Source organism: Lipophrys pholis, assembly GCF_963383615.2.
Source record: "Lipophrys pholis genome assembly, chromosome: 9".
Classification (NCBI taxonomy): Eukaryota; Metazoa; Chordata; class Actinopteri; order Blenniiformes; family Blenniidae; genus Lipophrys; species Lipophrys pholis.
In genome coordinates this window covers 24,522,432-24,535,233 of record NC_137639.1, presented here as the reverse complement: position 1 = coordinate 24,535,233, position 12,802 = coordinate 24,522,432, and the positions used below count along the sequence as shown (strand labels likewise).

The 12,802-nt window shown below is 43.9% G+C and overlaps 1 protein-coding gene across 2 annotated transcripts in view; it reads left to right on the top strand.

Annotated features, from left to right (window-relative positions):
• The window catches only part of galnt1 (UDP-N-acetyl-alpha-D-galactosamine:polypeptide N-acetylgalactosaminyltransferase 1), a 44,091-nt gene extending 36,058 nt beyond the window's left edge, over nt 1-8,033 (top strand). For both annotated transcript variants that reach the window (XM_080470653.1, XM_080470654.1), the window contains exons 9-14: nt 3,358-3,475; nt 3,821-4,001; nt 5,549-5,688; nt 6,501-6,599; nt 6,762-6,896; nt 7,796-8,033. In XM_080470653.1, coding sequence (XP_080326779.1) covers nt 3,358-3,475; nt 3,821-4,001; nt 5,549-5,688; nt 6,501-6,599; nt 6,762-6,896; nt 7,796-7,942 — 820 coding nt within the window. In that variant the 3' untranslated portion in view covers nt 7,943-8,033. The remainder of the gene's footprint in view (nt 1-3,357; nt 3,476-3,820; nt 4,002-5,548; nt 5,689-6,500; nt 6,600-6,761; nt 6,897-7,795) is intronic.
• The last annotated feature ends 4,769 nt before the right edge of the window (nt 8,034-12,802 follow it).

The following is a 12,802-nucleotide window of genomic DNA, read 5'->3' as shown; positions in this document are numbered from 1 at the left end:
GTAGATTTTGCTCTGCTTCTACCTTTTATGTTGTTTGTGATTATATAAAATGTGGCGGCCTTCCTGAACCTGGGGCCTTTTGAGCAGCTCGTCACACTTTTTCTAAAAACAGATCAGTCCAAACAACATGATTTGAAAATGTCAGCATTATTGCCACCAGAGTGATCATTTGTATGAAAAGTTGTTACGGAAGTGATTTTGATCAAAATTGTTCAATTGTGCTCACTCATTCAAAATTCAATCAAGAAAGTGATTTACAAAGTAATCAGTGATGCGTTCGCTGACCCCTTCAAAAGTGGAACCAAACTGAGACGACGAAAAGTAAATCGTATTGCACGTTTAGACATATCTGCTTCCTATTAAGGTAAATCATTGTTAATCACTTCCCATTCGAATGTTTATTGTCTGTAAGAGTGAAAAAAGTTACTAGTAACTAGTAGCTATTTGTCTGACAGATTATAGGTCTGAAAATGTGAGGTTGTCTTATTTTCGAGGTCTAATATTCAGCTTCTGCTGTAGAGGTTTTATGTTATTAAATATAGGGGGGGGGCTCGTAGATGAGAAATGTTTTATATATGATCAGCAGATAACTGATTGAGCGGTTTAACCATCAGGTTTGCACAGTGAACGATGGCGTGGTGATCAAACTGAGGGGCGGGCCGAGACGCTCCAGGCGCTGGTCATTGCTGTTAATAATCAAGACCTTTAAAGTGCCTTAAAGTTCTCCAGCGCTTTGGATGGCAGCGAGATTCCCGTGCTATGGAAGGAGCAGTTGGAACCGCAGCGTGAGAGCAATTAAGACAGGAGATGTGTGCAAGAAATAGTCTGAGGACACGGGGGACCGAAGACTTTATATAAAGTAACAGAGCAACATCTGAGCTCTCCAGAAAAATGCAATGTTAGGTGTTTGTGTTCGGGTTTTTTTTGTACGAGTCAAAAACATGTTAATTCCATTTGTTTTCATTTTTTTCTTTAGTAATATATATTTATTCTGTAAAATCTTTTCAGAAGAGCTGACTTGTGAATAGGGACGCTCTTGTATTCAGACCGATGCAGTGTTACCGCGGTAACCTTGAAGCAGCTCTTGGTTACTAAAAGGTTCATGCCCCCTTGTGTATAGCAATGTTTTTGTTATTGTCACATCCAGCAGTGTTTAAATCTGTCGATGTGCACATAACCTGTATAGAAGAAATATCTTGGCTTTCAAGTGAAAAAGTTAATAACATGTTTTATATTTATTTCATATGTATATATCTATCTTTACAAGTTCAGGGAAAACGATTTACGATAAATATAAACATTGAATTCCTTTCTTACATCCAAGTCTTTATCTTTCTCTCCTTCCCACCTCTGCTGTTGTGCAGCTGGCTCTGACCTCTCCGTAGGGTCAAGGGGAAAAAGGGGGGATTTTCCTGGAGAGACAGAACAGAGCAACATTAGCAGTGTGATCACACGCCAACTGTGGCAGTCAGCTGTTTACGACACATCCTGTGAGCGCCAGCGTCTCTAACAGGCATTCACAATTGATAAGCTGAGAGTAAATCACACGTTACCATTTAATTTTCCACAGCTAATCATGAAATGGAAAAAAAAAAAAAACAAAGCTGGAATAATTCACTGAGCTCTCCTCTGGATGACAGAGTCAAAGATGTTTATATAAGATTCAGTGTTTTTGTGTTTGCCGTCTCGCTTTACATGGCGCAGACCTTGGGAGTGAAATCAAGGGCTTATTTCTGCCCGTCTATCATCTCTTCTTCCTGCTCTTGTTTCGGAGCATGCACGTCGGTAATGTTCAAGGTCACACTCGTAATATATCTTATGTAACACTGCGTCCCTGTTATTGGTTGTTTTTCCACAGTTGCTGCTCGACAAAGTTTTCCTCCGGGTGTCCTGCGTGTGGCCTCAAAAACAAAAATTGGGTCGTCATGTCAGAGCAGAGTAATTACTTCATACTAATGACTAGATTTACCTAAATGCCGTTCTGTTCACGAAGACAGCTACTCACTGTGGGGAAAACGCAAAAGCTCTTCTACATATGCCGTTTTCGCATCAGACGATGAAACGAGTGAAGACTAACACAGATGTGATTTGTGCTATTCCAAAAAAATAAATCTATTTTTTACATCTGTTTCTGATGTAAGATCTTTGCGAATATGCCTGTGGAGATCTGCCCTTCTTTAGCCGCTGCAGAGCAAACTGCGCCTCCTCCGCTGTCACACTCTGAGGAGCCTCGTACGTCTGACAGCACAGGAGAAACCTTCTGGAGGGAAACCGGTCGTTACGGGCTCTTCTACCTTGTAATTTACCGTATTGTGCAAGAGTCTGGACTCACTTGAAAGGATTCTTTTTTAAAACTGTTTGGCAAAGCAAAACAGCTAAATAACTTTAAAAAAAAAAAAAAAAAAAAAGCAATCTTCTCAGAATTTTAAATGACATTGTCATTAGATGCTATAAATGTTTTGTTGCCTGTTATTTTTATGGTTTCTGTCCGTTTTAAGCCTGATGATTTGTTGAGGCAGTAAACGCCACCTGTTATTGGGTTGGTATTGAATTTAACAAACAGGTTGTGTTTAAAAAAGAAAAAGCTTTAATGAGGAGTGGGGGGGGTTTGCTTTGAATGACCAGGTTTTGTTTGGTTTGGAGGTTTGCGTTACATAAGAATAGTGATTTCAAAGTAAGATGAGCCTTTTTAGAGGCTTTTATCAGCTTCCCCATAAAAAGAAATGCACACATACTACTTATCAAATGTCAGCCTTGTTTCTGTGTTTTACATCCACAACCGTATCCTGTTACACAACATGTGTCCGTCGTCCTATTTGTTCTTTCTGTGTTGATTATTATTTCCTCCGCTCGGCCAAGTGCTGCGCTCGCTCCATCGCCCCGTGTTTTCTCAGGATATGTTTCATGCGTGTTTGCATGCAAGTGTTGTGTTTTTGGAAGTGAACCTGGATGTGAAATGGTAGTAAAAACAGGCAGTAGTGAAAATGAGCCTGTTTAACGAAGGAGGAAGTCACTTCAGTGAGGGAGGAGGGAAAAACAGTGTCGAGGCCGTTTAACACTAGAGCCACAAACGGCAGAGGAGTGATGGAAGAAAACAGGAAATCAGCGAAGAACCGAGTGAGAACAGAGTGAGAACAGTGTGAAAACAGAGTGAGAACAGTGAAATATAAAACTCCGATGTGATCTGTAGATACCGGGTGACCTTTAGAGAGCGGGCCGTCGGTGAACGTAGTGGCACTAACCCTTCATACTCTTGGTTTACACTGTCTCTCTCTCTCTCTCTCTCTCTCTCTCTCTCTCTCTCTCTCTCTCTCTCTCTCTCTCTCTCTCTCGCTCCCTCTCTGTCTCTCTCTCCAGAACTCCCACCATGGCGGGCGGCTTGTTCTCCATCGACAGAGACTATTTTCAGGAGATCGGCACGTATGACGCAGGCATGGACATCTGGGGTGGAGAGAACCTGGAAATCTCTTTCAGAGTGAGCGAACACACCCACAGCCGTGTGACATGACGGTGTTCTTCCATGCACTGCAGGCAGTTAACACACTCACACACACACACACAAACACACACGCACACCCAACACACATGGATGTTTGACTCTGAGGCCGGTGACTTCTCTGACTAAATTGTTGACTTGACTAATACTTTGTCACGCGTCATCCTGACTGACTTTCAATCAAAGTTACTCAGACTGTCAAAACACAGACCGGACTGGCCTGCGTCATCCATCTCCCGGCGGAGTTCACTGCTCTGCCCATGTTAATCCAGTTCCCAGGACTCACACGGTGTCTATTTTACCAAGGTGTGCTGTTGTCCACAGATCTGGCAGTGTGGTGGGACTCTTGAGATCGTCACATGTTCTCACGTGGGTCACGTGTTCAGAAAGGCCACGCCTTACACGTTCCCCGGAGGAACGGGACAAATCATCAACAAAAACAACCGACGCCTGGCCGAAGTCTGGATGGACGAATTTAAAAACTTCTTTTATATCATCTCTCCCGGTGAGTCGGGCCTTGTGTCGTCGCTCTTCTTAGATATTAGGCAAGTCGTAATAAAGCTGGGCTGAGATATGGAGTCAAGTGAAATCAATGCAGGTTAATGGAATCGGCAAGGCAAGTTATTGTGTTCATATGGCCTTTTTTTTCTGTGTTTTTTACACACACACACACACACACACACACACACACATTCAAATCTAAATTTGTTTACAAACTGATAATATGGGCACTTGAGGTCTTTGTGAGGACAGAAATCAAGTTCCTATAAGGAGTTATATCGTTACGGTGAAAGCTGAGTTTACGGTTGGTCTGCCGGAAATACAAACAGTATGATAAACAGTGTGTGTATGTATGTGTGTTCATGCAGGTTTACAGGTTTGTGCTGATGTGTTGAGGTTAATCTATGTGGCAGGTATGATCTGTCCATTAACCCAGTTAAAGTCCCAATATTGCAGTTGTGATCCAGCAGTGGAGGTGGCAAAGTAATTTCGTGCCACAAAGCATCTATTAACACACACTGTAACACACACACGACGTATCAGGATATAGAGAGACGACCAGTAAAACTGACGTGAAAGTCTTTAAATGATGTATTTTTCTAGGTGTGAAGCGCGCTCTTTGTTTCCGCGAACACCTGCAGGCATCCCGCGGTTTGAGCCGCTCTCCCGTTGTTTGCTCAGCTCCAACGTCGGGCTGCTTTTTTAATATAATGTTTTGTGTAGAGGAGGTATTTCCCTGCTGCAGTCTGACAAACACCATTAATTAGATCATTTTGTTTGCTGCGCTGTGCAGTGATCAGCAGATCTGTGGCTGTTATTACGGTTGTGCTGACAGGTCGGATGGTGCTGATATTTCTGCTCTTAATGTAGGATGATGATATAATAACAGAGCCGATCTGGGCCTGCACCCTAAAACAGCATGTCTTCCTCTAAAACAGTTATTAAGTTATCAGCAAAGTGCATCAGCTCAGCAAGTTAAGCTCAGATGTTCCACGCAACCATGTTGCTGGAGGCAACATGATTATTTTAGTAACTCCCTCCTCAGTCTGATATCTGCAGTGTGATACAGTCAAGTCAGGTCATGGGATCTGTTCCAAAAACGGAACATTTCATTCCCCGCCTTAACTATTTAATAACACTTATTTATGAACTGTTCTCCAACGAACCACTTTCAGTTACATTAATGAAAATGTGTTAAATAAGTAGCCCAGGAACACAAGAAGCTTAACAAACGTAAGCAAACAGATATTTTTTTTCAGTGTTTTGAACATTTCTGAGCCAGTGGGAAGGTTTTACTGAATGGGTAGATTATCTTGCAAGACTCCTCTGGTTTTACTGTAACTTCAGGATGTGAAAGAAAAATGAAGCTGCAGTTTCTATACGATACCATAGTCAACCAATGGATTTTTTTTGTTGGAGCAGCTTTTGAATTTTACTGAATGAGGCTCATCAAGTCAGTGTGTCGCAATATGTAGGGAACAGTCGTCTCAACTTTTCACTGCAGTTCTGAAACAATATAATTACTGTGTCCTTGTGCGTGTGCGTACACAGGTGTGACCAAAGTGGACTACGGTGACATCACGTCTCGGACGTCTCTGAGACAAACGCTTCAGTGTAAACCGTTCAGCTGGTACTTGGAGAACGTCTACCCCGACTCCCAGATCCCCCGCCACTATTACTCCCTGGGAGAGGTACGCACACGCACACACACACACACACACACACACACACACACACACACACACACGGTATATGAGTATGTTGCATGGCTTTGATGGCTACAAAATAATTTTTTCCGAAGAGGACTATTCACTATTCATTTACTACAAAGGTGTTGCAAGTCTCTGTAAAACAGCTTTTTGAAAACACTTTCAGAGCGGGGGAAATGCGCCTCTTGTATAAACTCTTGAGTACTCGCACTCTACAGTGGCAGTCAGTAGCGTTTGTGCTCAATAGATCGACGGCAGGAACAATGGCGGCTTTAAGAGTGTTGTTGTGTCCTCATTTGTTTGGATTGAAGTGCATCTCCAACAAAGTGTGCATTTATTACCATTTACTAACTGCAGTCAGTGCCCAGATCGGTGACCCATTTTCTTCAATATGTCTGATACTGAGTGAGTCAAGGACGGTGAGTGTTTACATCCGACTGTTCTCTGCACAATGCAGATCATTCTTGTGTTGAAAAGGCCTACAGACACACAGACTCACATGTTTGGACAAGATTACTTGACGGGTCCAGTCAGTGACATCACACACTCTCAAGCACCTCATTTGTTTACCTTTAAATGTCCAAGACTGAACCTGTCCAGAACCTTGTTAAACAAACGGGTCCCATCACAGGGGAATGCAGGCTGCACAGTTTTCAGGGCCTTCAGAGAGATTAATGGAAAACGTACCCCTATAAACGTATATCTTCTTCGACATATTGCGTCATTAGTCACATAAACATGCTCGTGTTCAGGTAACTGTGTCGCCAACTGTCCTTCCTATACGTTTAACTCAGATCCGCAATGTGGAGACGAACCAGTGTCTGGACAACATGGCCCGCAAGGAGAACGAGAAAGTTGGCATCTTCAACTGTCATGGCATGGGAGGCAACCAGGTAACAGAGGGACAAGACAAAATGTGAATAATTAACCGAGTCTGGCGTTCAGCGGCGTGTGTCCTGGCAGCGGTCACGTTAGGGAGAAGCTCTGCGTGTGAGAACGTTTAGTCGCAGACCAACGGAGGGTATTGGTTCTACAATCCGCTCTCGTTTGTGCAGGTGTTCTCCTACACCGCCAACAAGGAGATCAGGACGGACGACTTGTGTCTCGACGTGTCAAAGCTCAACGGCCCCGTCATGATGCTCAAGTGCCATCACCTGAAAGGAAACCAGCTGTGGGAGTACGACGCCGTGGTGAGTGGGGCAGACGGCCATGAGACGGCATGTCGCCGACGTGAACGTGGAGCAGAAACAGTCGTCTGCGTGATTTATTAATAACTTTGACAGTTTTCTCAAACCGGCTCAGAATAGACAATAAGCGTCCTCGTGTAATTTCAGAGTGACAACTCATATTTCAAAGCGACTGTCACCGCTGTGAGATTATTTACTGTCTTTAGTTTTACGACGAGACGTCTGAGTTGATGAATCGCCCTCCAGAGCGATTACTCAGAGACAAAACGCAATGGAGCGTCGAATGTTTAAGTCTGTGGGGAAAAAGAAAGAGGAGGGATTTTAAAGTTGAGGAAACTTACAGAGACCTTATTAATTAACACACCTTATTAATGTGTTATAAATGATTACCTCACCTCATGTCCAACCTGGACAATATGAGCCTAATTAGCATCAATCACCACATCTAAACTTCAGCGTCAATTAAATGACTAACTATTGGCCCCCACCCCTCCAATTCTTACTTGCTTAGCTCCGCCCACTTCCTATCCAGTCCAATCCAGCTTTATTTAAAAAGCCCATTTAACACACCACAGTGGATCAACGTGCTGGACAAAGAATAAATAAGATGTAACCCAATTTGATGTTAATAACTGGCCCAAAATTTCTGTTTTTTTCCGAGTTTGGAACAAAATTATAAGTAAAGTAATTGAACGTTCGCTGCTCTTCAGTACATTTCTAGTTAGACTGATGAGGAGAACAAATGTTAGCGGACTTGGCGGCGCAGGCGTAGATTTTGTGAGTCATTCCAGCCGGCTGTCTTGTGCACGTTTCTGTAAACTCTGAAGAAAGCAGCTGAAAGCCTGATTCACCTCGTGTCTCTGACCGCTCACGCTCTCCGTGTCTCCCCCCACGCCCTGCAGAAGCTGACTCTGATCCACGTCAACAGCAACCAGTGCCTGGACAAGGCCAGCGAGGAGGACAGCCAGGTGCCCAGCGTCAGAGACTGCTCGCACTCGCGCTCCCAGCAGTGGCTGCTCCGCAACGTCACACTACCGGAGGTCTTCTGACCGCACAACGCAAACACACACTCTCACACACACAGCGGCCCAGAGCGAGCGACCGGGGGAAAGGACGTGTTTGTTGGAGATGGGCAGCGGGGAGAGGAAAGACTTCCCACCAGAGCAGGAGGAGGAGGAGGAGGAGGAGGACGAACTGGACGGTACTACCTCTGCCGGCAATCAGAGGGAGGCCTCCTCGGAGCGAGAGGAGCAGAGAGACTCCTTCCCACAGACCATGGCTGTTGTTCTGCATTTGTTTTGTTTTTCTAAAAGAGATTTTAACCACGCGGAGAGAGAGAGAGACTTTTGCTCCACGTGTGTCGATGTGAGACCGACTGACCGGCGGGCGGAGACGTTCTGAATTCACAGCTTCCCTCGACTCATCACTTAACATTTACTGACTGCCTCTGATCAGAATGTGTGCACTTATTTGTGTGTGTGTGTGCGTGCGTGCGTGCGTGTGTGTGTGTGTATACCTGAGATGAATGTAAGAATGCATTGGTGATTTGTTTTTGTTTTTTTATTTAATTTTGTAACAGACTTAAAAAAAAACTGAGCGTCGCTATGAAGAAGGGTGTGTGTGTGTGTGTGTGTGTGTGTGTGTGTGTGTGTGTGTGTGTGTGTGTGTGTGTGTGTGTGTGTGTGTGTGTGTGTGTGTGTGTGTGTGTGTGTGTGTGTGTGTCAGTGTGTGTCAGGGCCCCTCCTCCAGTCCTGCAGCAGCGTCTGTCGCCCTCTGCTGGTTCTCCTCTATATTTTTCATTAGACTCCGGCCTCCACTTCCAGGATTTTATTTTTAATTTTTTTTTCCAAGGGACAGCACACTTTGGAGAGAGGAGGAAGGAATCCGAAGGCGAGGACCCCCGCCGTCTGCGATCAGCAGAGATCTAGAGATAGAGAATTCTGATGTTTGTGATATCTTGAGATTTCTATGTCCAGTTTTTACATGGCTCGTCTGTTTCTACTGTTTCAGTAACCCTAGTTCGTCCGTCGGTCTCTGTTGTCGTTGAAGATGTTTAACATAGAGCTAACACACACACACACACACACACACACACACACACACACACACACACACACACACACACACACACACACACACACACACACACACACACACACATAGGAAATAAGGCTGCCCTGGCCTACTACTATTCTGTCATATCTTCTTGTCAATGACCTCTTTAAAAAGAAAGAGTGCACTCCAAGGGCTTCTTTCCTACAGCGGAGTGTGTATGTGTGAGTGTGAGTGTGTGTGTGTGAGTGTGTGTGTGTGTGTGTGTGTGTCTTCAGTCTTAGAACAAAGAGCTCTGACTGCTCTCCACCGGACAGATTCTCCATCGTAGAAAACCAGGAGCAGAACGTGTCGTTCTTTAAAGAGGCGGAGTGAGCAGCTCGGTGGGAGTGAGAGAGTGAATCTGCACAGCAGCAGACATGATATCTCGATCCATAACCAACATATCTCACTTTTCACCTGCAGTGTTTTCGCTGCTCATATCTCAACGAGAGGCCGAGCAGTGAGTCCATGTTGTTTCATCTTTGTTTTCCCTCAGGTCGGTTCCACTCCTGCCTCTGCGAGTCGGAGCCAGAAGTGACGTCCTGAACAGTCTCAGCTTCCTCCAGTGGAGGAAGAGTTTACACGTCGCACGCGTTTAGCCGCTTGGTCTTTGTTGTGGGCGCAGCAGCGAGATGGAGGCCGACTATCCTCTTTCCGTTTAACTCGTCTGTTAGTTTTGTTTTGTTTTTGTTTTTCCATTGTCCGAGTGACTGTGGTGATCACGTGAGCGTTTCCTGACTGTGAGACGGAGGGAGTGTTTCCATCGGGCAGATTCCTGGGGAAAGTGGGCGGGGCTTTGAAAGTAACTGATATGTCCAGGCTTCCACACTGAGCTGATCCAAATGTAGAAAATAAAGGTGAAAAAGTTTACAGAACATCTGGAGGAGTGTCTTACTTTTAGTCTGCGCACACACACACACACACACACACACACACACACACACACACACACACACACACACTCTAGTCTCTGTATCACTCATGTAATGACACTTGGACGACCGTTAACTCGCATTTTTTTGAGATTTTCCACCAAAAGAAATTTACCTGGAACCACAACACACATGTAATCTTTAACCCACGGCTTCTAAAGTTTCAAATATACAGTAGTTATGAAATATGTACAAAAAACTCCTATGTTGTATTCATGAAGTTTCAGTTACAATTTGGGACGGAGAAGGTTTCATTACACTTTCAAGTGTTTTTGTACCTGATTTTAGTGCTTTCATCCTCCTTTTCCAGCATTTTTCAGACAATTTTGATATTTTAGAATAAAATGGAATAGAAATACTTTATTAATCCTAGAGGATAATTCATGTGAGCATTGCTCCACACAGAATAAATTGAAATAAAGCTGAATATCCACTAAGATAGGATAGAAAATTAAATAATTCTATTCATTGGTATGTACAAGGCTTAACTGTTACTAATACTAGCAATACAGCAAATACTATTTACAGGGAGTAGTTATGTCCACAGCAAGGAAAGAAGGACATTTCAACCACTTTATCTCTTTTCTTAGCAGTTTTTCATTCCTAATTATTTATTTTTTTGAAATTCTTTTTTTACCATTTTACTTATTGTGCCTTTTTTGAAGCTTTTTTCCCTTTAATCTAACAGATAAAGGTCATTTAGAAAATGGCTTGTGTAAAAAAATAATTTTTTTAAATCTGATAAAATGTCCATTCTGGTATAAAATCTCCATTCATCAGAAATGCCAGATCAAAGAGCAAGACTATAGAAATATATTTTTTTAACTTTTCTTTCACCTTTTCTAGTGGAATCAATTATTTTAAGTCTACTTGTCGTGAGCAACTTGATTGAATAAAGACTGATGAGAGTGATGCAGAATAAAAAGCCCCTTTGTTGTTGCCGTTTGTTCTTTTGTTTTGTTCATTCCTTCCTATATTACTTTATTCATTCCTTTGTACATTCTTTCATTTGCTGCTTCAAAACTTTGCTGAATTCATTTTGTTTTTTTACACGTGACCTCCACTGAAAACTCTCTGTAGTTGACAGACGCTGAGTCCTCACGGCAGCTTTTAAATGAGACTTTCCTGCTCTCTTCCTGGTTCTTGACTTTTTCTGCACCTCGTTCTCCTCTTTCTGCTTTTATAAATCTCTTTGTTCTCGCAACAAAGTTTTCAACACTACTGTTGTGAACTCTTCTCCCGGATGCTCCACATTTGTGACTCGTCATGGAAACGGTGGTGCCCCGCTAAAATCAGGCAGAAGCTCAGTCCAGTCAAGCAACAGGTTGATGAAACAAACAAAAAAATGAAAACGACCTCCTATCATTTCTTTTTTTCTCATGATGCTCTTCTGCAGCAAGTTTGTGTGCTTCCAGTTTATTCGTGTACTTCTTGGCTGTAAGTCTGTTGTTTTGACGACGATCACGGCTTCTCTGGTTGGGAACTCGAGCTGTTGTTGTTGTTGTTGAGTCCCTGACCTCTCGGCAGTGAGACGTTCTGCAGGAGCGTCGGGTCGGGGTCCAAACAAGACAAGTCCCACGTGGGATTTGGGATTATTTCCTGTCCTTTTAATAACCGCGGCCGTCCGACGTGAGGCAGCAGAGCCGACCGCCGACTCCGTGCTCTGTGAGAACGTGGATTATTTGAACTCCTTGACATGATCTGCTGAATTATTCATCCGTCAGGCTTCGGCCCATCAGGAAGACATATTAGACAACAACGTTTTGCATACACATAAATAAAACATGTCGATGCCCCCTGCATCTGTTTTCTGAGAGCTTCTGTACAGTGAAGAGGATGGCGGGATGTTGATTCTCATTACAGTCACTCCGCCGTTCAGCGAGGGCAAACGAGACGCCTCGGGCGCCAAACTGAGCGGGAAAAGTGGGAAAGTGAGTTTTATTTTTTTCAAGCTGGTTTAGAGAAGACGAAGACTCTGACGATGAAGTGTAATGCTTCAGAGTGGGAACGTGATCTGGCCTCCGCTTCCTTCAGCTTCCCGGTGGAAACTAAATCCCCCCCGGTGGAGCGGGGAGAAGTCCTGATGGAGGCGCCGCGCTCGGCCGCGGAGTGCCAATGAAATGACGGCCTCCCCTGTTCGGTGCGTTTAGAGCCTCGGCGGCTCAGGAAGACTTCGCTCTGCTTCGTTCTGCTTCAGAAGAAACGTGCAGCGTCTGATGTGGGGGAGGGGATGAAGAGCCTTCCCAGAGGGAAGCTTCAGCCGTCAAACGGAACGGAACAACACTGACGTGTGTCCACCGAGTGGATTTGTTTTAATCTTGTATTGAACATAGTTGGTGGAAATTGTAGTTCAGAACACTTCATCACTGCTGCAGCTTTTTAAATTCTCTCTGTTTGTGCAGAACTCTTCTGCAGAAACCTCAACAACCGGCATCATCGCCTTGAACTGAGCTTAATGACTCAGATCTTTTTAAATGGGTTTAATCTCTGAAGCTGGCTCCAGCCACCTAAGAATTCTTAGTTCTTCTTTTAATAGAATTTCCAGTGAGTGAAGCTGCCCTGCTCGTCTCTGGGATTATCTCTACTCCTGATTTTATGAACTGTGAACTGTAAACATTCCTCGTGCCGGATGGATCATAAACCTCTCAAACCCTCATCTCAGGGTGTTTTTCATGCATCTAATATACTCATTGAATTCAGTTCTGTTTATAAAGCATCAGCTGTTACAGAAGGCACTCCACATTATTATGAAAACCCCGACAGTCATCATGTAAACTTAACGGCAGGAGGAAACCTCCGGTAGAGAACAAACAACAAATAGTAAACACAGGCTGAGGAGATCCGGAACTTCTGACCTCCTCATATAGAGATCAGTGCAGGAAA